This window comes from Chiloscyllium plagiosum, chromosome 38, assembly GCF_004010195.1.
Source record: "Chiloscyllium plagiosum isolate BGI_BamShark_2017 chromosome 38, ASM401019v2, whole genome shotgun sequence".
Lineage (NCBI taxonomy): Eukaryota > Metazoa > Chordata > Chondrichthyes > Orectolobiformes > Hemiscylliidae > Chiloscyllium > Chiloscyllium plagiosum.
Genome location: NC_057747.1, coordinates 1,829,577 through 1,852,948, shown reverse-complemented (window position 1 = coordinate 1,852,948; position 23,372 = coordinate 1,829,577). Strand labels below are relative to the sequence as shown.

General features: G+C 42.3%; 1 protein-coding gene across 1 annotated transcript in view; it reads left to right on the top strand.

The window, feature by feature from the left end:
• Positions 1–22,141, top strand: part of LOC122541694 (fatty acid-binding protein, intestinal-like) — a 62,221-nt gene extending 40,080 nt beyond the window's left edge. Inside the window, exon 4 of the mRNA XM_043678586.1 lies at positions 22,003–22,141. Coding sequence (XP_043534521.1) covers positions 22,003–22,032 — 30 coding nt within the window. The 3' untranslated portion in view covers positions 22,033–22,141. The remainder of the gene's footprint in view (positions 1–22,002) is intronic.
• The last annotated feature ends 1,231 nt before the right edge of the window (positions 22,142–23,372 follow it).

The window sequence follows — 23,372 nt, the reverse complement described above, 5'->3', positions numbered from 1 at the left end:
TGCAAACTTACTAACTGTACCTCTTATGCTCGCATCCAAATCATTTATGTAAATGACAAAACGTAGAGGACCCAACACCGATCCTTGTGGCACTCCATTGGTCACAGGCCTCCGGTCAGAAAAACAACCCTCCACCACCACCCTCTGTCTTCTACCTTTGAGCCAGTTCTGTATCCAAATGGCTAGTTCTCCCTGTATTCCATGAGATCTAACCTTGCTAATCAGTCTCCCATGGGGAACCTTGTTGAACACCTTACTGAAGTCCATATAGATCACATCTACTGCTCTGCCCTCATCAATCCTCTTTGCTACTTCTTCAAAAAACTCAATCAAGTTTGTGAGACATGATTTCCCACGCACAAAAACATGAAATCAGTCCTTGCCTTTCCAAATACTTGTGCATCCTATCCCTCAGGATTCCCTCCAACAACTTGCCCACCACTGAGGCCAGGCTCATCAGTCTATAGTTCCCTGGCTTGTCTTTACCGCCCTTCTTAAACAGTGACACCACATTTGCCAACCTCCAGTCTTCCGGCACCTCACCTGTGACTATCGATGATACAAGTATCTCAGCAAGAGGCCCAGCAATCACTTCTCTAGCTTCCCACAGAGTTCTCGGGTACACCTGATCAGGTCCTGGGGATTTATCCACCTTTAGCCGTTTCAAGACATCCAGCACTTTCTCCTCTGTAATCTGGACATTTCTTTTAATGATGACAAAGGTGTCATCTACATACTGGATCCAGAGTTTGGGTTGGATGGTGGGGAGGGCGGTCCGTTCTCAGCATCACATTATTGCTGAGAATGCGATGCTGAGCAGCCCTGATATCGGGGAGCCCGTTGGTGTGCCATTAATTTGTCTGTATACTTGCCCAGTAAATTTAAAGTGGGTTGTGAGGCATAGGTCTAGTAGTTTTAATATGCTGTTCTTGTTGATGCTGCTGGTGTCACACTATCCTAGTAACCACTTTGTCCAATAACGTGGCAATGGTATCCTTGGCTAGGTCAATGTCTATAGATGTGAAGAGTGTGTCACATCAACTGAAATCATTCTGACATCCTCCCAAGATGTTGGGAAACTCTTGGGAGGAGAGAATGGAGTGGTTGGAGTATTCTATTAGGTGTTTTGATCTTGTTTGCAGCTCCTTAGCTAGCCTGTAGATAGGTGTCCCTGGAAGTAATAACACAAGACTGAGGGGTGCTCCTGCTTTGTGGTGAACCTTGGGTAGTCCACAGAATCTGGATGTGTTGGATCCATCGGATTTCATCTTTTGTAGGTCAGTTTTGCTGGTGTTTCCTACATTGTGTAGTTGCTCTCGTGTCATAGAAATCCTATTCTCTTGACAGAACGTGGGCAGTACCAAATCAAATGCCCTGGGGTGGGGGTAGGGGAAGATAGGATTGGCATTTGCCCAATAACGTGGCAATGGTATCCTTGGCTAGGTCAATGTCTATAGATGTGAAGAGTGTGTCACATCAACTGAAATAATTCTGACATCCTCTTTCATTGTGGTATTTCTGATGATGTTGGGAAACTCTTGGGAGGAGAGAATGGAGTGGTTGGAGTATTCTATTAGGTGTTTTGATCTTGTTTGCAGCTCCTTAGCTAGCCTGTAGATAGGTGTCCCTGGGAGTAATAACACAAGACTGAGGGGTGCTCCTGCTTTGTGGTGAACCTTGGGTAATCCACAGAATCTGGATGTGTTGGATCCATTGGATTTCATCTTTTGTAGGTCAGTTTTGCTGGTATTTCCTACACTGTGTAGTTGCTCTCATGTCATAGGAATCCTATTCTCTTGACAGAACGTGGGCAGTACCAAATCAAATGCTGGGGGTGGGGGTAGGGGAAGATAGGATTGGCATTTGCTGGAGTGGTTGGAGATGGTTTAAACTGAATTGGCAGAGGGATCCGAACTTATGCAAGGAATAAGAGGAAGGGGAATCAAGGACAAGAACAAAAGACGCAAAGGGGAGAAGAGAAGTGATAGGCAGAGGAATCAAGGGCCACAGTAAAACAAAATGGGGTAATGGAATGTTAGGGCATTTGAAATAAAGTGGATGAATTCGTCATGCAAATAGATGTAATCAGGTATGATATAGTTGGGATTACGGACACATGGCTGAAGGGTGACCAGGGATGGGAACTTAAGATGCAGGGATTCAGTATTTAGGAAGGACAGACTAAAAGGAAAAGGTGGCATTACTTACTAAAAAAAACACATTATTGAGGAAAGGTATTAGCGCAGGCAAAGCAGAATCTGTGTGTGTAGAATTTTACCAAGGGGCAAAAACCATGAGTGGAGGAGCGATATGTTGACCACTAACCTGTCGTGGTGATATTAGGAATGGCGTTAAACAGGCAATCAGAGCTGGATGCAGTAAAGGAACATCTGTAAATATGGGTGACTTTAATCTGAATATGAATTGGGTAAATCATATTAGTCACAAAACTGTTGAGGAGGAATTCCTCAAGTGTATACAAGATTGTTTTCTGGACCAGTACAATAAGGAAACAACTAGGGAACAGGCCATTCTATACTGGGAATTAAGAATGATGGAAACTAATGTAGGTCCCTTACAGAAACAGGGGAGTTTATAATGTGGAAAAAGGAAATAGCTGACAAACTAAATTGATGTTTTGCTTCTGACATCACAAAGCACACAAGCAACATACAGGTCGTTCTCCTGTAACGTTCCCATTGGCAGCCGTGCAAATGGGAAAGCATTTGCATTTTTATAACAAAACTCGTGCAATAGAAATAATGGGGCCTACGGGAGAAACAGTGTTAGGGATGAACCACAGGAATACCAGTAAAAAAATCAAAACAAAAATAGTAGTTAGGAGAAAGTGAGGACTGCAGATGCTGGAGATCAGAGTGGAAAGGTGGTGCTGGAAAAGCACAGTCGGTCAGGCAGCATCCGAGGAACAGGAGAGTCGATGTTTCGAGCATGAGCTCTGATTCCTGATGAAGAGTATATGCTCGAAATGTTGACTCTCCTGCCCTTTAGATGCTGCCTGACCAGCTGTGCTTTTCCAACACCACACTCTTCAACTCTGCTCTCCAGCATCTGCAGTCTTCACTTTCTCCGAGCGTAATTTAAACTGGTTGATTAAATTCAAATTGCAGTCAGAACAATTGAAGTATCTAGTTTACAGCCAAATGTTACATATTTTCAATTTTCCAATGTATGCCTTCAACTTCATAACACCTCTCACCTTAAGAAAAAAATAAATCATCATAATGAAAAGAAGACTTCTTTTTTCTATTTATTCACCCCATTATAATGAAAAACAGGACATTAATCTAAGTTCATACTAATTTCTGCACACATATAAAACATTGGTATGTTCAATCTATCTATACTTAATCCACTAAATCCACGATAACGCATCTGCTATCACATTCTTTCGAGCCGCAACATGTACAATTTGTAAATTAAAAGTCTGTAACATAAGACTCCAACGAAATAGTCTCATATTCATCATTCCAAGAATGTAAGAGGATTGTGATCCGTATACACAACTGTCTCTGAGACATTGTCATCACATAAACATTAAAATGTTGTAGGGGCCAGTACCAAACTGAATTCCTTTTCGATGGTAGGGTATTTTCTCTGATGGGTGTTGAGTTTCTTTGAGAAGTAACCAACTGGCTGTTCAGTTCCATTATCATCTTCCTGTAGCAGTACAGCTCCAACTCCTGTATCACTAGCATCGTTTGCAACTTTGAAGGGTTTCAAAAATTTTGGTGTAGCTAAAACTGGTGCGGTAGTTAATACTGCTTTTACATTGTCGAATGCCTCCTGGCATTGTTCAGTCCACAGAAATTTTGTGTTCTTCTTCAATAAATATGTTAGCAGTGCCACTATGCTGGCTTTCATTAACACGGGGATCGAGTTTAAGAGCCGCGAAGTTTTGCTGCAGCTCTACAAGTCCCTGGTGAGACCACGCTTGGAATATTATGTCCAGTTCTGGTTTCCCTACTATAGGAAAGATACAGAGGCTTTGGAGAGGGTGCAAAGAAGATTTACCAGGATGCTACCTGGACTGGAGGGCTTGACTTATGAAGAGACGTTGACTAAGCTCGGACTTTTCTCTCTGGAGAGAAGGAGGAAGAGAGGTAACCTGGTCGAGGTATACAAGATAATGAGATGAATGGATAGAGTCAATAGCCAGAGACTTTTCCCCAGAGCAGGATTGACTGGTACTAGGGTTCATAGTTTTAAGATTTTGGGAGGAAGGTATAGGGGAGACATCAGAGGTAGGTTCTTTACGCAGAGATTTGTGAATGCATGGAGTGTGTTGCCAGCTGCGGTGGTGAAAGCAGAGTCGTTAGGGACATTTAAGCGACTGCTGGACATGTAGTTGGACAGCAGTGAATTGAGGAGTGAGTAGGTTAAGTTATTATATTTTACATTAAGATTAACCCTTGGCACAACATCATGGGTGTTGTGCTGTACTGTTCTATGCTGTACTTTTCTGTGTTCTATGTTCTATGTACGCTGCTAAAGTTTGCAACAAACGTCCGGTAGAAACCACTTAGTCCCAAAGATCAAAGTACCTCTTTCTTTGAGGTTGGTCGTGGAAATTCCTCGACAGCCTTCATCATTGCATTCCTTGGGATCAACCTTCCATAACCAATGTTATGTCCCGAGGATGTTACCTCTGCCTTCGTGAATTCTGTTTTCTTACCAGTTTTCCTTCTCTTAAATTGTTCTAATAGCTCTGCCAACTGTACCATGACTCACTAAAGATCACTAGATCATTCAGATAGACTGAACAGTTTGTTAACTCAGCCACAACTCTGTTCATGAATCTTTGGAATGTGGCTGGTGCGTTCTTCATTCCAAAGGGACTTGGTATTGATAAGCCCAATTGAGATTACAAACACAGAAACGTCTTTTGTTTTCTGTGATAAATGTACAGGTACACAATCCTTTATCCAAAATCTTGGGGCCAGTTGTTTTTTGGAAATCAGAATTTTGGGGATTTTGGAATAAATGACATTTTCACAGTGAAATGTAAAAAGAAAACCTAACAGCAGCCGCACATGTGAATAGTACGAGTGCTGAGATACAATTGACACCTGTCAATGCTGGGCCATGCCGCCACTGCACACCTGACTGATGTGGTTCGAGTGGGTGTGGAGTTGGGTCACCTGTTCACACGCCAAAATGACACTCCACACTCCATGCAAAAATTTCGGATTTCGGAATTTCGGATATAGGATTGTGTACCTGTACCTGCCAATAACCACGCAATAAGTCCAACTTTTTGGTATAATGGCATGTTGAACTTTCTCTATACAGTCCTCCAATCATGGTATTGGGTATGAGTCCAATTTTGTTAAGGCGTTAACCTTCCAATAGTCCACACAAAATTGTTGAGTCCCGTTGGGTTTGGGAACTAACATGATCAGCGAACTCCAATTGGTTCAATGATATTTTCATTGCCCATCGCCTCCACTTTCTGGCCCTGTGTGGCTTTGAAAGGATTAAGCCTGTAGAGGTGCTGCTTTATCAGAACAGCATTCTCTACTTTTACCTCATCCACAGTAGCATTAGTCCTCCCCATTTTATTCCTGCATATGTCCTCATATTGCTGCAACAAACCTTGCAACTGCATTCTTTGCTCCTGACACAGATAGTTCACTAGCCTATCCCACTCCTGAAGGACTTCCTCATTATTTAACATACTTTGAGGCACATCAAACTCCATGACGGCTGGATTTGATTCCTCATTCTGCGGGGCAGTAACTAACACTTGTTTCTCCAGCTCCTTCTCTCTATTATAATAAGGTTTCAAAATATTAACATGACATACCCGATTCAATTTTTTTCCTATCCGGCATCTTTACCAGAGAGTTTACTGACTCAACTTTTTCTCAATTTGATAGGGAACACTAAACCTGGCTTTGAAGGGATCTCCTATCACTGGTAACAAAACTAATACATCATCCCCATGGGAAAATGTCCAAATTTTAGAGTTTTCATCTGCCACCTGCTTCATTCTGTGCTGTGCCTTCTTCATAATCTCTTGACCCCTCATCTGACAGTGCTGCAAATATCTCACTAGCTCTACCTACCAGTTTAGTCTACAATAGAACTACCCACAAGTTCCCTGACCACTCCATCTGCCAAGCCAATTTTCCAAATGAAATAAAGAAGATTTTGACATGCTTCTCATCAAAATGTGGCAGTTTTAACATATTTGTATATATCACTACCTTCTCTCTTCATCTCCATCCTGTTAACTTGGCTTTCCTGACTAAATCACAACTTCTGAATTTCAAATTCTCTCTCCCTTTCTCTTTCTCTTTCTCTGTCCCTTTCTTCTCTCTCTCTTTGCTCAGCTTCTCTCTTTTCTGTTTCCTCTCACTCTCTTTCTCTCTCTCTTTCTTTATCTTCTAACTTCATTTTCCTCAATTACATTCTAAGTTTTTCTAACTCTACTGCACTTCTCTGTTTCTCTGACACACCTAAGTGTTTTAACTGACTCCCTTGCAATTTCAGCTTTGCTTTTGTCCTTGGTTAAACCCAATTCTAACCTCTTTGCTAATTCTAAAAGTATAGGCTTTTCCTGCCTTTCTAAACTTTCTTGGCAAATTTGCGAATCATCTTCAAACTCCAGAACCCCTATAGCAAACCTAAGAGCCATTTCTCTCACTTTTAATTTAACCAATCACAAGTAACTGAAATTAAACAAATTGCCTCGCTGACATGTTATTTAAAGATCTAGGGCAAGTGTTTAAATCTGCTGGGATCTTTCGTATCCAAAATCTGTCCAAATCTCAGACTCGATCTGTCTAAACCTGTCCAAATTACGGACCCGAGCCCCCAAGAATTTGGGAGTTCTTTGTTGTCATACTTTAACTGTTACGACTTGGCAGTGAACCCTTCTGCTAATTAAACCAAACACCCAGAAAAGCTCACCTCGCCTCATAATCAATTAAAGTATTCGTGACAGAGAACTCCGAAATTCTACTGTTGAAAGAAAATAATCTCTATTCATTCATTAACTCTAAAAGTGAACATTAAACAATGACTATTTACAATGCTAAACCTCCTTTCCCTTAAATGCTGGTTATCTACCTCCCACTCTATGACAATATACTGTTCCCATAAAAACCCGTATTAAAATTGCATCAACTTAATTTCAAACCAACATAGCACAGCCGGTGTCTGTCTCTGGCTGAAGATCTCTTTGGGACATCTTTGGTCTTTAGCTGCAACGATATTTCATGTGCCAAAGGTACCTTTGATGGAGAGTGTTTTGCTGACAGTTACTCTGGCAATGGCAGTTGGTCTCTCTCTGTCTAACTGTCAAAATGTCTGCTTTTTTTTAAACTCCAAACATCGGATCATCTCATTGGTTTGAGATTGGCAAAAACAATAAATTCAAACTTGATTGGGTTTTAGTATCCTGGGGCATAATTTAAACTGATTGGTTAAATTCAAATTGTGGTCAAAACAACTCAGGTGTCTAGTTTACAGCCAAATGTTACATATTTTCAATTTTCCAATACACACCTTCAACTTCATAATACTGTAGAGTGCAATTCATCAGAACCTTCAACGGATTACTCTTGATTGGCAGCTGTACCTGCTGCCTGCATTACATTCCAGCCAGGTTTCTGATCCCATCCAATGGTAACACTGGACAAGTCAGATCCCCGAATGAAGCCCTGCCTTGATAGATCAAGGACTGACTTAATTTCTTTTGAGAGTCTGGTGCTGGAAAAGCACAGCAGGTCAGGCAGCATCTGAGGAGCAGGAGAATCAAGGTAGCAATGCGTAGATGGAGGTGAGGGTAAAGGTGATAGGTCGGAGAGGAGGATGGTGTGGGTAGGTGGGAAGGAAGATGGTACAGGTCATGAGGGTGGAGCTGAGTTGGAAGGTTGGAACTGGGATAAGATGGGGGGAGAGAAATGAGGAAACTGGTGAAATCGACATTGATGCTCTGGGGTTGAAGGGTTCCAAGGCGGGAGATGAGGCGTTCTTCCTCCAGGCATCGGGAGGTTAGGGAATGGTGATAGAGGAGGCCTAGGGACTGCATGTTCTTGGCAAAGTGGGAGGGGGAGTTGAAGTGTTCAGCCAGAAGGCAGTGGGGTTGGTTGGTGCGGGTGACCTGGAGATATTCTCTCAAGTGCTCTGCGAGCAGGCGTCCTGTCTCCTCAATGTAGAGGAGACCGCATCGGGAGCAACGGATACAATAAATGAGATATGTGGAAGTGCAGGTGAAACTTTGATGGATGTGGAAGGCTCCTTTGGGGCCTTGGATGGAGATGAGCTAAGAGGTGTGGGCGCAGGTTTTGCAATTCCTGCGGTAAAAGGGGAAGGCGCCGGGATGGGAAGGTAGATTGTTGGAGGGTGTTGACCTGACAAGGGAGTTACAGCAGGAATGCTATTTACAGAAAATAGATAGGGGTAGGGTCCGTAGGGTCCGTGGTAGGGTCCGTTTAGTGGAAATGATGGCGGATGATGCGATATATATGGAGGTTGATGGGATGGAAGGTGAGGACCGGGGGGGAGGTTCTGTCCTTGTTGTGGTTGGAGGGGTGGGGTTTGAGGGTGGAGGTGTGGGAAGTAGATGAGATGCGCTGGAGGGCATCATCGACCATGTGGGACAAAATTGCGGTCTTTAAAGAAGGAGGCCATTTGGTGTGTTCTGTGGTGGAACTGCTCCTCCTGGAAGTAGATGCGGAGGAGGTGGAGGAATTGGGAATAAGTGATAGCATTTTTACAGGAGGTGGGGTGGGAGGAGGTGTAGGAGATAGTGAGGTCTGCAGATGCTGGGGATCAGAGTTGAGAGTGTGTTGCTGGAAAAGCACAGGCAGGTCAGACAGCATCCGAGGAGAAGGAAAATCGATGTTTCGGGCTGAAGTCCTTCATCAGGAATGAGGCAGGGAAGCTCGGGAGTGGAGGAGGTGTAGTCAGGCAGCTGTGGGAGTCGTGGGTTTGTTGAAGATGTCAGTGTTGAGTTGGTCACCATTGATGGAGATGGAGAGGCCCAGGAAGGGGAGGGAGATGTCTGAGATGGTCCAGGTGAACTTAAGGTCGGGGTGGAATGTTTTGGTGAAGTTGATGAACTGTTCAACCTCCTCGTGGGAGCATGAGGTGGCATCGATACAGTCATCAATGTAGCAGAGGAGAAGGTGGGGAGTGGTGCCAGTGTAACTGTGGAAGGAGGACTTCCTCATAACCAACAAAGAGACAGGCTTAGCTGGGGCCCATGCGGGTGGAGGGAATGGGAGGATTCGAAGGAGAAATTGAGGGTGAGGGTGGGTGTCAGTTCAGAGGGATTCACACCGTGGTGGTTGGGGATATCTATCACCTTATTTTACAAAACCTAATTCATTTATTACCTACCTCATCCTTTGGTGCCTCTCTCACACATTCTACCACCATCATACCATGTGCCATTTCCAAAACAACTCACCTCTTCCTGGCTATCCCAAAATTGACCAACATCCATGCTGCAGCATCATCTTTAAAAAGATATTGTGCACCCAGACTCCCAGATATTGAGCACTCCCTTCTGCTAATTAAACCAAACAGCCAGTAAAGCTCACCTCACCTCGTAATCTGTTAAAGTATGAGTGACAGAGAACTCCCAAATTCAACTGTTTAGAGAAAATAATATCAATTTATCCCTTAACTTTAAAAGTGAAGATTAAATAACAGCAATTCACAACTCCAAGCCTTGTTTTGTCTTAACAGCTTATTATCTGCCTCTAACACTATAAAAATATACTGTTCCAATAAAAAAAACACTTATTAAAATTACATCAACTTATTTTCAAAACCATACAGCGGCTGTCATCTTCAGCGTCTGTCTTTGCTTGGCCGTAGATCTCCCTGAGTCATCTTCTTTCATTTACTGTGAAGATGTTTCATATGAAAAGGTACCTTTGACAGAGAGTATTTTTGAATGACAGTCCTTCTAGATGGCAGTTACTCACTCAATGGCAGTTACTCTGTCTGACTTTCAAAATGCCTCAATTCGGTTTCAGTATTCTGGTGCATAATTTAAACTGATTGATTAAATGTAAATTGTTGTCAAAACAGCAACCAACTCAGGTATCTATTTCACAGCCAAATGTTACATATTTTCAATTTTCTAGTACACTCGAAAGCTGCTAGCTCGTCAGCTCTCAGCTCAGAACAGCATACAGTCTCCCTTAAAGGTACAGTACACACCTTCAACTTCATGACAAACTAAATTTAACATCACAAATTTTGCATATGACGCAAAGCTGTGTGGAAAGGCGAGTGTGAGGGGGATACAGAGATGTTGTGGTGTGATTAGGCAAATTCATGACAGATATAGCATAATGTGGATAAATGTGAAGTTATCTGCTTTGGTAGCAAAAATAGGAGTGTAGATTATTATCTGAATAGATGTAAGTTAAGAGAGGGGCACGTTCAATGAGACATGGGTGTCCTTGTGCACCAGTCACTGGAAGTAAGTGTGCAGGTGCAGCAGGCAGTCAAAGAAACAAACTGTATGTTGGCCTTCATAGCGAGAGGATTCCAGTGCAGGAACAAGGATGTCTAGCTGCAACTACATAGAGCATTGGTCAGGTTCTACCTAGCATATTGTATGCAGTTTGATCTCCTTGTCTGAGGAAGGATCCTCTTGCTAGAGAGCGAGTGCAACAAAAGGTTTCCAAATTTATTGCTGGGATGAGGATTTATGAGTCGCTTCTGGTTGCATTTACTGGAGTTTCGAAGAATGAGAAATGATCTCATAGAAACCCATAAAATTCTAACAGGATTAGACATTTAAACGCAGCGACGATGTTCCCGATGGTGGGAGAGTCCAGAAACAGGAGTCGTAGATTAAGAATGAAGGGTAAACCTTTCAGGAATGAGATGAAGACAAATTTCTTCACACAGGGAGTGGGGAACCTGTGGAATTTACCATCACAGAAAGTGGCTGAGGCCAAAACATTGGAGAAGGAGGTAAATATAACTCACGAGTAAAGGGATCAAGGAATATGGGGAGGACAGGATTAGGGTATTACAAAGACAAAGAACAAAGAAAATTACAGCACAGGAACAGGCCCTTCTGCCCTCCAAGCCTGTGCCGATCCAGATCCTCTATCTAAACTTGCTGCCTATTTTCTAAGGGTTTGCATCCCTCTGCTCCCTGCCCATTCTTCTATCTGTCTAGATTCATCTTAAATGGTGCTATTGTGCCCACTTCTATCATCTCTGCTGCCAATGTGTTCCAGGTACCTACTGCCTTCTGCTTAAAGAACTTTCCACGCATATCTCCCCTAAATGATTCCCCTCTCACTTTGAGCTCAAGGATCAGCCATGATCATATAGAATGCTGGAGCAAGATCAAGGTACAAATGGTTAACTCCTGCTCCTATCTTGTTTCTATATTTCATTCCATAGCTCTCATCCAACTCATCTCCCAAACTGCTGACCATCCCTACCCTCTACAGTGCCTACTCACTGAATGGGAATGACTCACCACCTCTCCTGCTCATGCATCACCGACAACTGATTTTCTATGCACTTCCATCAAACTCAATCCCTCCCTTTGTCTCATTGTCGGAAAATACAGCCCATCCCCAAGAGGATTTCTCCGTAGCACTTTGACTGACATACCTGCAAGCCTGTGTACATACTGGATGCACTTGACCTGCAGGACTGACTGTGTCCCAAGCCCTGGAGAACAGGGACAGAGATTCCAGACTCAGGGAATCAGATGAGCCCTTTGACTGACCCAGTGATGTCAACCCCACTCCCCCCTCAGCTGATTGTAGTTCCTCTTCACCCCACTAAGGCCTTGGCTTTCTCAAGTGGCCATTTAAAGCTCATGCAGCTGTTACAAAGTCGAAAGAGTGTATGTTCTCTTTAAGATAGCAAGTAATTTCTGAATTTCAAAATAAGTTTAAAATACAATCTCAGCTGCCAGAACAGATCAGCTAAGAGATGGGCTGTTCCAAAATAGATACATGTAACAATTGGCTGTTAACTTTTTTTCCCAAAGGTGCTGGAGTGCCAGTTGGGCTCTATTTTTTTCAGATTTTAAAATTTTTTTCTTTTTTTTCTCTTAATGAACAAAGCAGGTTTTTAATTGGTAAGGGAATTGAGGGCTATGGGGGAAAAGCGGGAAAAGGGAGTTGAGGATTATTAGATCAACCATAATGATTGAAATAACTACAACTGGCTGTTAAATGGATGTTTTGGTTGCTGTTTTGACAACAATTCAAACTTAACCAACTAATTTCAATTATGCCTAGGATACGAAAACCCAATTGAGTTTGAGTTTATTGTATTGACAACATCAGTCAATGAGAGGGAGCAATGTTTTGTGGTGGGGGAGGGGGGATATTAAACCAGGGGCATTTTGAAAATTCTTCAGAGCAACTCCCAGAACGCTAACTGCTCATCTAATATCTTGCTCTCAAAGAAATGAGAAGCTTGTCTCTATCAAAAGGTATCTTTTACTGCAAAAAATACTTGCTGTAAAAAGGAAAAAGACAGCAGAACCAGAAGACCAGGCAGAAGGTAACATTTGAGACTGTGTGGACTGGTGATTACGTTAATGTAATATTTAATAATTGTTATTGGAGCAGCATTTTTTAGAGTTGGGGGTCAGATAGTAATTAGTTAAGAAAAAGTGTTCAGTTTGTTACTAGTTTTGTTTATGTTCACTATTAGAGTTAGGAAAATAAATTGCTATTTTTCTTTAATTAGTGGAAATTAGGATTTATCTTTCACTCATACGTTTAACAAATGGTGAGGTGACCTTTTCTGGGTGTTTGGTTTAATGAACAGTGATTCAACCTCCATGTTGTAACACAGTGTTATTATTGTAAACACTGCTGGTGCATGCTGTGGGTGTAACAGACAGTGCTTTGTCTGTTAATATCCCCTCTTCCAGGGACATAGTCTCAGTGTAAGGTCCTGCCATTCCTGCTTCATACATTGACATCCATATATAGACTTAGGCAGCAACAGCTCTGAGATAATTGGTGTTCATTGTGGGGTAGGTGGGACCTGTACAAACAGGATGGTCTACACCTGAATCAGAGGGGTACCAATATCCTAGTGGGGGAGGTGGAAGTTTGCTAATGCTCTTTGGGAGGGTTTAACTAATTCACCAGAGGGTTGGGAACCTAAACTGTAGTTCCAATGTCCAGGAGGTTGAGAGTGGTGAGGTCAGAAATAAGGTTGCAAGACTGCACTAGCAAGCAGGAAGGTAGTTTGAAGTGTGTCTACTTCAATGTCAGGAGCATCTGGAATAAGGTGGGTGAACCTGCAGCATCTGGGATCTGGGACTTTGATGTTGTGGCCTTTTTTGGAGACATTGATAGAGCAGGGAAAGGAATGGTTGCTGCAGGTTCTGGGATTTAGATGTTTCAGTAAGAACAGAAAAAAAATGGTAAAAGAGAGACGTGTGGCATTGTTAGTCAAGTATTATGGGGGCAGCAAGGACTTTTTGAGAACTTGTCTACTGAGGTAGTCTGGGCTGAAGCTAGAAACAGGAAAGAAGAGGTCACCCTGTTGGGAGTTTTCCATAGGCCTCCGAATAATTCCAGAGGTGTAGAGGAAAGGATAGCAAAGATGATTCTTGATAGAAGCTAGAATAACAGCTTAGCTGTTATGGGGGCATTTAACTTTCCAAATATTGACTGGAAATATTATAGTTAGAGCATCTATTTTGTCCACTGTGTGCAGGATGGTTTCCTGCTACAGTATGTAGACAGGCCAACAAGGGGTGAGGCTACATTGGATTTGTGTTTGGTAATGAACCCGGCCAGGTATTAGGTTTGGAGATAGGTGAGCATTTTGGTGATAGTGACCACAATTTGGTTATGTTTATTTTAGTGATGGAAATGGAGAAGTATATACCACAGGGCAAGAGTTATAAGTACGGGAAAGTCAATTGTGATGCGATTAGGCAAGATTTAGGATGCATAGGATGGGGAAGGAAACTGCAAGGAATGGGCACAATTGAAATGTGGAACTTATTCAAGGAACAGTTACTGTGTGTCCTTGCACTATGTACCTGTCAGGCAGGGATGAAGTGGTCAAGCAAGGGAACTGTGGTTTACTAGAGAAGTTGAATCTCTCTTCAAGAAGAAGAAGAAGGCTTATGTTGGGATGAGACGTGAAGGCTAAGTTAGAGCGCTTGAGAGTCACAAGTTAGCCAGGAAAGACCTAAAGAGAACTAAGAAGGGCCAGGAGGGGAACATGAGAAGTCACTGGCAGATAGGAGCAAGGAAAACCCTAAAGCTTTCTATAGGTATATCAGGAATAAAAGAATGACTAGAGAAAGATTAGAGCAAATTAGGGTCAGTATTAGAAAGTTGTGTGTGGAGTCCAAGGAGATAGGAAAAGCGCTAAATGAATATTTTTTGGTGGTATTCAACTGGAAAAAGACAATGTTGTCGAGGAGAATACTGAGATACAGGTTACTAGACTAGATGGGATTGAGGTTCACAAGGAGGATGTGTTAGCAATTCTGGAAAGTGTTAAGTCCCCTGGGCCAGATGGGATTTATCCTAGGATTCTCTGGGAAGCCAGGGAGGAGATTGCCAAGCCTTTGGTTTTGATCTTTATTGACGTCATTGCTACAGGAATAGTGCCAGAAGACTGGAGGATAGCAAATGCTGTCCCCTTGTTCAAGAAGGGGAGTAGAGACAACCCTGGTAAGTATAGACCAGTGAGCCCTACTTTGGTTGCGGGTAAAGTGTTGGAAAAGTTATAAGCAATAGGATTTATAATCATCTGAAGGAATAAGTTGATTAGGGATAGTCAACATGGTTTTGTGAAGGGTAGGTCATGCCTCTCAAACCTGATTACATTCTTTGAGAAGGTGACCAATCAGGTGGATGAGGGTAAAGCCATTGATGTGGGGTATTTGGATTTCAGTAAGGCCTTTGAAAAGGTTCCCCACAGTAGGCTATTGCAGAAAATATGGAGGCGTGGAATTATGGGTGATTTAATGGTTTGGATTAGAAATTGGCTAATTGAAAGAATACAGGGTAGTGGTTGATGGGAAATATTCATCCTGGAGTTCAGTTAGTAACGCTGTACTGCAAGGATCTGTTTTGGGTCCACTCTTCTAAGTATTCACTCGATCTCTGTTGTCTATACCTGACATATACTTCCTCCTTTTTCTTAACCAAAACCTCAATTTCTCTAGTCACCCAGCATTCCCCACACCTACCAGCCTTGCCTTTCATCCTGAGAGGACCAGACATTCTCTGGACTCTCATTATCTCATTTCTGAAGGCTTCCCATTTTCCAGCCACCCCTTTACTTGCGAACATCTGCCCCCAATCAGCTTTTGAAAGTTCTTGCCTAATACCATCAAAATTGGCCATCTTCCAATATAGAACTTTAACTTTTAGATCTGATATATCCTTTTCCATCACTATTTTAAAACTAATAGAATTATGGTCACTGGCCCCAAAGTGGTCCCCCACTGACACCTCAGTCACCTGCCCTGCCTTATTTCCCAAGAGTCGGTTAAGTTTTGCACCTTCTCTAATAGGTACATCCACATACTGAATCAGAAAATTGTCTTGTTTGCACTTAACAAATTCCTCTCCATCTAAATCCTTAACACTATGGCAGTCCCAGTCTATGTTTGTAAAGTTAAAATAGCCTACCATAAACACCCTATTATTCTTACAGATAACTGAGATCGCCTGACAAATTTGTTTCTCAATTTCCTGCTGACTATTAGGGGGACTATAATACAATCCCAATAAGTTGATCATTCTTTTCTTATTTCTCAGTTCCACCTAAACAACTTCCCTGGATTTATTCCAAGGAATATCCTCCCTAAGTACAGCAGTAATGCTATCCTTTATCAAAAGCATTACTCCCCTTCCTCTCTTGCCCGCCTTTTCCATCCTTCCTATAGCATTTGTATCCGGGAACATTAAGCTGCCTGTCCCGTCCATCCCCGAGCTATGTCTCAGTAGGCCAGAAGAGGCCTCATCAACCTCCTCACAACCTCAACATGACATCCCAACTCCTCTACTCTAAGGTGTGAGCAACGAAGGCTGTGCCACAAATTTCAAAGTATTATGTACTTGAACTGCTAGGTCTTTCCTTTCTACAACACTAACCAGGGCCCTACTTCTAATTGTATAAATCCTTCCTTGTTTGTTTTATCAATATACAATACCTTGCATTTATCCAAATTAAACTCCATCTGCCACTCCTCAGTAGTTGATCAAGATCTCTCTATAACTTCTTCACTGTCTACTAAGTCACCAATTTTGGTAACGTCCACAAACCATGCCTCCAAAATTCTCATCCAAATCACTTATATAAATGACAAACATTTTTAAAGCTTTTTAAAAAAAATTCTAGAATTTTATTGAATTCAGATTTCAATATCTGCTGCAGTGCAAATTGAAACAATATCCACAAGACATTAACCCTAGACCCTGCATTACTAATCTAGTAACTTTATCACTCTACCACCACTTCCAACTCGACTTTTTGTTATGAAAAACTACTGACTTGTCCAATCATCCAATTAATCAAATAATAAGTGCTGCCCACCAGAGGCAGTGTGGAAAAAAATCTGAAGGGGGTGAGAACAAGAGAAGGGACTCCTGTTGGTAGCAACTGTTGGAATGAGTTAAATATAGTACTGAGTATACCTGGGTCTTCATGCTCATAAAGTCCTAACAGAGCAATATATAATATCACAGAACGATATGGCTAAGGATATAATATACACGATCATGGTTTATCTTGGGCTTCAACTCTACTTTGCCATCTTCTCTCCCTATCCCTTATTGCCTTTCTATCACTGTCATTAATATATTCAATGAAAGGGCATTCACAACCCTCAGGGACACAATTCCAAAGATTCACAATCTTCTGAGGGAAGCAATTTTTCCTCATCTCACTTTTAAAGGATCATTCCCTTAGTCTGAGACTGTGCCTTAGAATCCTCTGAACAATAGATACAATCTCTCACTCCCTATCCTACCAACCCCCTCCAGAATCCTGTATGCCCCAATGATTAGATTACTTACAGTGTGGAAACAGGCCCTTCGGCCCAACAAGTCCACACCGACCCGCAACCCACCCATACGGTGCAATTTAGCATGGCCAATTCACCTGACCTGTACATCCTTGGACTGTGGGAGGAAATCGGAGCACCCAGAGGAAACCCACACAGAATGGGGAGAATGTACAAACTCCACACAGTCAGTCGCCTGAGGTGGGATTTGAACCCGGGTCTCTGGCGCTGTGAGGCAGCAGTGCTAACTGCTGTACCATCGTGCCGCCCACAATGAGATCATCTCTGATTCTTCTAAATGCCAGAGAAACCCAATTTACTCAGCCTCTCACCATAGGATAACCCATTTCTGATGAAAGGCTTATGCCCAAACTGTCGATTCTCCTGCTCCTCAGATGCTGCCTGACCGGCTGTGCTTTTCCAGCACCACACTCTCTACTCTGATCTCCAGCATCTGCAGTCCTCACTTTCTCTGAGTTGATGATAAATCTTTCAACCCAAGGACCAATTATTATGCCATTTGCAATGAGAGTAGATCCTTTCCTTAAGTATGGAGATCTTAACTCTTAGGTTAGATCAACTGAAAATCTTAAAATTGTCTTACAGATTTTGTTTGATTGTTAGTATTAACAGAACTAAATTGGGTTGTTGGAGTTTCAATACAGATTAGTCATTGTCTAACTGAGCAGGTTCAACGGGCTGAACAAACTCTTACTATTCGCATGTTCCCAGAATTTCCCAACAGCTAGTTTTGTGTAGATATTTTTAATCAAACTGTTCAGGTGGGACTTGAACCTGGGGCTCCTGACACAAATGGAGGGGCACTACCACTGCACCTCAGGAGCCTAAAATACCAACTGAAAGCCAACAATTGTTTGAGAATGATTACTGATCTGGAGAGAACACTGAAAGCTCTGGATATTCTCAGACACCAACCTTCCTGGTATCAGCTGACCCATAGTGCCACAGACACTGATTCCAGTCTTCTATATGATTTCCACGATTGGGCCCCTAAATGTTACATAAATGTTTCAAGCACCAATTGGAAAGTTTGAATTGTAAGAGTCCATCAGACCCTCTATTCCTTTGTACATTTGAACAGATTGTGGCTGGTTGACACCTTTAGTCGCCACAGATCTGTAATCTTAGCTTTGAAAGCTTTTGCATATCCAAGGGAGAGATTTCCAGGTTTTCACCATCTTTGTGCGGAAAGGTACTTGGTGATTGCCATCCTGAACGGCCAAGCTCCAGCTTTAATATCATTCCCTCTTGTGCTGGGCCCTTACCTGAGAGGAAGTGGTCTGTTTATCTTTTAGCCTAATCAGCTCTCTTCGTCACTTTAAACACCATGATTAGATCAAATGAAATATTGTGAGTTTTTTTTTGCTGGGATTAAAACATTTTAAGGAGGAGAAAGTGAGGACGGCAGAAGCTGGAGATCAGAGTCGAAGAGTGTGGCACTGGAAAAGCAGAGCTGGTCAGGCAGCAACCGAGGAGCAGGGGAATCAATGTTTCAGGCATAATGTGACCCTTTCCTGATGAAGGGCTTATGCGATGAAGGGCTTATGCCCGAAGCATCGACTCTCCTGCTCCTCGGATGCTGCCTAACTGGCTGTGCTTTTCCAGCAACATACTCTTTGATTTAAAACATTTTAATACAATGTTCCTTTGAACAATGTGAACCCAATGGGCTGCTGAACCTTTTAAAGAGTGTGAGAATTGTTTCTCTTCCTATAACTCACTTCAGGATTGGACTGGACTCTCTAAGACTTGAAGATTAATATCCTGAACACTCCTGTGCGCAGCCCCAGAAAAAAAGTCACAGGAACTTGGGCTAAAAAATGGCAAGTATCATTTGCCAGGAAATTACCAGCTACAACAACAGTCTAACCTGGGCCCTTTGACATTCAATGACATTGCCACTGCTGAATCTACTACTATTAACATCATGGGTGCTACTGTCGACCAAAGGCTAGACTAGCCATGTACAGTACAGCAAACTTCATTTTAAACACCTTATGAACTGGCACTCTTGATAAATTGGCAAACATTATGTATCTCAAATACCATGAAGTTCATTGTACTTATTCTGTCCGATTGTGTAAATATACATATTGTTCGATCAAATGGCCACATGAAATATCAGCAGTTGATTCAACATTAAGTCAATTTCTCCTTCAATACCATGATCTACTTTGTCCAAGTCGTCAGTTGAGGGAGTGAAAGAGAAGGCTCATTGCTATTAAGTTTTATTTAATGAAAAGTTGCATTGTTATTTAAGTGATTTATTTGGTAAATAAAGAATGTGATCATGTGATGTATATACCTTCTGCAATACATTCTGCATTTCTATGACTTAGTGCGTGTTTTTATATTGATTGATTATTTAGATCTCTTGATTATCTGGAATAATTGATCAACTGACACACTCCTAGTCCCGTAGATGCCAGATAATAAAATATTTACTATAAATATTGTGGCTACAAGAGCAGATTAGAGGCTGGGAATACTGCAGTGAGTAACTCACCCGCTGATTCCCCAAAGCCAGTCAACCATCTCCAGGCCCAAGTCAGGAGTGTGATGGAAAACTCCTACTTTCCTGGATGAAGGCCGCTCCAACAGTACAGAAGGATTGTGACACTATCCAGGACAAAGCAGCCCACTTGATTGGCACCACATCTGCAAACGTCCACTCTTTTCACAAACACTGTCATCGAAAATGACATGAAAAGCATTTATTTGGAATATAAATAACCTGTAAGTTGCCTTCCAAATGGCAACCATTGAGACTTGGAAATATAGCACCATTTCTTCAGTATTACTGGGACAAAACCCTGGGAGTCAATTCCTACAGCTGTTCAAAAAGGTAGTTCATCACCATCTTCTTGAGGGCAATGAAGGATGGGAAATATCTGGAGATCCTGCCGGGGAACTCACATCCCCTGAGTGAATATGAAGCAGCTTCACAGAGGCCGGTATCCCATCAGCAAGTCACCCTTTATTTACACACGAATAGTGCTTGCCTATGGTAATATCTCATACAGAGCCAGGCGCAAGTGTCTCCATGACTCACTCATTTTAATCTGTCAGACAGATGATTGGACCAGATTAACAGCCAAATCTGGGAACTCATTGTAATTGCTACAGAATGCATTCTGAAAAAAAAAGTTTGTCATTTTACTTTCTCTTCAATTTTAAAATATGAAATAAGGGAAAAAGTGTTCAAAGTTTGGGAGAAGATTTGTAGCTCGGGTGCTCGTTGCTGTGGTTCTGTTCGCCGAGCTGGGAATTTTTGTTGCAAATTTTCGTCCCCTGTCTAGGTGACATCCTCAGTGCTTGGGAGCCTCCTGTGAAGTGCTTCTGTGGTGTTTCCTCTGGCATTTATAGTGGCCTGTCCCTGCCGCTTCCGGTTGTCAGTTTCAGCTGTCCGCTGTAGTGGTTGGTATATTGGGTCCAGGTCGATGTGTTTGTTGATGGAGTTTGTGGATGAGTGCCATGCTTCTAGGAATTCCCTGGCTGTTCTCTGTCTGGCTTGCCCTATGTCCAGGTGTAATCCAACTAGGGTCCTACACAATTGAGGCAAGACTCAATCAAATCCTGTTGTAATAAAATATAACATGTCATTTACCTTTTGAATAGCCTGTTGCATCTGCATACAGTTTCAGTGGCTTATGAATAAGGACCCTTAGGACCCATTGGACATCAAAATTTTCCAATTTCTCACCAGTTAAGAATTCCTCTATTCCTCCATTCCTCCTAAAAAGGGAGGATAACCTCACCATATTGTATTCCATCTGTCATGCTCTTACCCATTTACTGAGTGTGTCTAAGACCCTTGAAGCCTCTGCATCCTCTTCACAACTCATATTTCCACCAAGCTTTGTATCATTCACAAACTTCGTACCATCTGGAAATATTATAATTGGTCTTCACATTCTAAGTCATTGATATAGCTTGTGAACAGATGGGGCCCAGTACTAAAACTCACAGTGCTCCACTAGTTACAGCCTGACAACCTGAGAATGACCCGTTTAGGTGTACTCTCTGCTTTCTCCTTGTCAAGCAATTCTTAATCCATATCACTTCCAACCCCATGCACTTCAATTTTATTTTACTAATATCCTCTGTGGGATATTATCAAAACATAGAACACAGTATAGTACAAGCCTTCAGCCCTTGATGTTGTGCCTATATTTTATCCTAAGCTAAGATCAAACTAACCTACATACCCTTCATTTTATTATCATCCATGTGCCTATCCAAGAGTCATTTAAATGTCCCTATTACCACCACTAGCAGTGCATTCCACGCACCTACCACTTTTTGTGTAAAGAACCTACCTCTGACATCTCCTCTAAACCTGCTTTCAATCACTTTAAAATTATGCCCCCTTGTGATAGCCATTTCTGCACTGGGAAAAAGTCTCTGAGTATTCACTCTATCTATGCCTCTCATCATCTTGCACGCCTCTACCAAACCCCGTCTCACCCTTCTTCACTCCAAGGAGAAAAGCCTTAGCTCCCTCAACCTTTTTTCATAAGACATGCCCTCCAATCCAGGCTGCATCCTGGTAAATCTCCTCTGCACCCTCTCTAAAGCTTCCACATCCTTCCTATAGTGGTGAGGTGACCAGAACTGAACACAATATCCAAATGTGGTTTAATCAGGACTCTCTAGAGCTGCAGTATAACCTCACAGCTCTTATATTCAATCACCCTGTTAATGAAAGCTAACACAATCCATCTGGGTGGTAACTTTGAGGGATCTATGGACATGGACCCCGGCAGGGACAGGCCACTATAAATGCCGGAGGAAACACCACAGAAGCGCTTCACAGGAGGCTCCCAAGCACTGAGGATGTCACCTAGACAGGGGACGAAATGTTTGCAACAAAAATTTCCAGCTCGGCGAACAGAACCACAACAACGATAAAGTGTTGTTTGGCTGCATCATTCAATCTGGTAATAAATGTTTTTGCTTTCCAGTTGAATCAAGATGGTGGAGTGTCGGCATAATAATGGCTAAAATGCAGAAATAGGTCATGTGATACAACCTCAGGAACATCTTTAATCACTTTTGGCAATCTTACTGGAGGCAGTTCCAAGAGAGAATAGCTTTTTAAAGCTTATTAAAATGGAATCAAAGGAATTTTTTGAAGACCGCCTTCACTGTGTTAAGTTTGTTTGATGTGTCACAGAATCAGACTTCAAATGAAGCAGGAAAAGTGACTAATACATCCCATTCAGATTGACCGTAAATTCCTGTCAGCTTCCAAAAATTCCATTGGGAACCTATATGTATAATGAGAAGGGACACCAGAGATGTTGGCTGGCTGTCCGTCGTGCCTAGTCAGCTGAAATTAGGGCTAGTGAGCTCCACGGCAGGTTAGTCACCCAGCCAATTACAACAGCCTTTACTACTGGATGGTTCTGGTTCAAATCATCCCCATAGTTTCTGTCACAGCCACCAACTCCTGTACAGAATTCCATGGTGTCGTAATGTTCTGTGGAGAGTTCCTTTTGCCCTAGGACTTATGATCTTAATTATCTCAATTATCTCAATGAGCTTAGATAGAACGACCAATTATCTATTTTTCCTTTCTCATGGTTTTAAATGTTTCTGTTGTCTCAACTTCCTCATTCTCATTGTTCCAACAAAAAATATATAAATTTCATTCATTTTTTTTTGGTTTCTCTGGCTGCCAGGCAGCTTCCTACTGGTTCTAGAACATAAAATATAGAACATTACAGGGCAGTACAGGGTCCTCGATGTTGAGCCGATCTGTGGAACCAAACTGAAGTCCATCCAACCTACACTATGCCACTTTCATCCAGATGTTTATCCAATGACCATTTAAATGCCCTTAAAGTTGGCAAGCCTACTACTGTTGCATGCCCCTACTACTCTCTGAGTAAAGAAACTACCTCTGACATCTGTCCTATATCTATCACCTAGGGGCACTTTTTATTCTACGTGCTATTCTCTCTCTAAAGCATTAATTCACTTTATTATAGCGTGATGTCCAATACTGTCATCAGCACACTAACTGAGGCTCTTTTTCAGATTGTCATAACCCCTTGAATCTTTGCTTCGACACATTTTGGGATGAAAACAAGAAGTACATTTGATGCTAGCAGCATTATCACTCTGAAAGTGTCCTGCAATCTTCCATCAAGTCCTGTTCTTCCTTGCCCTCCCAAACAACTCTGCATGATTGTACTCCTATTCAGTCAGAATAATTTCAGCATTGCTATTCACTCACCAAAGGAGACTGGGATTACCTTTCACCTGGGGGTGGGACACCATCCACCTGGGGGCGGGGATACCTTTCACCTGGGGACAGGGACACCTTTCA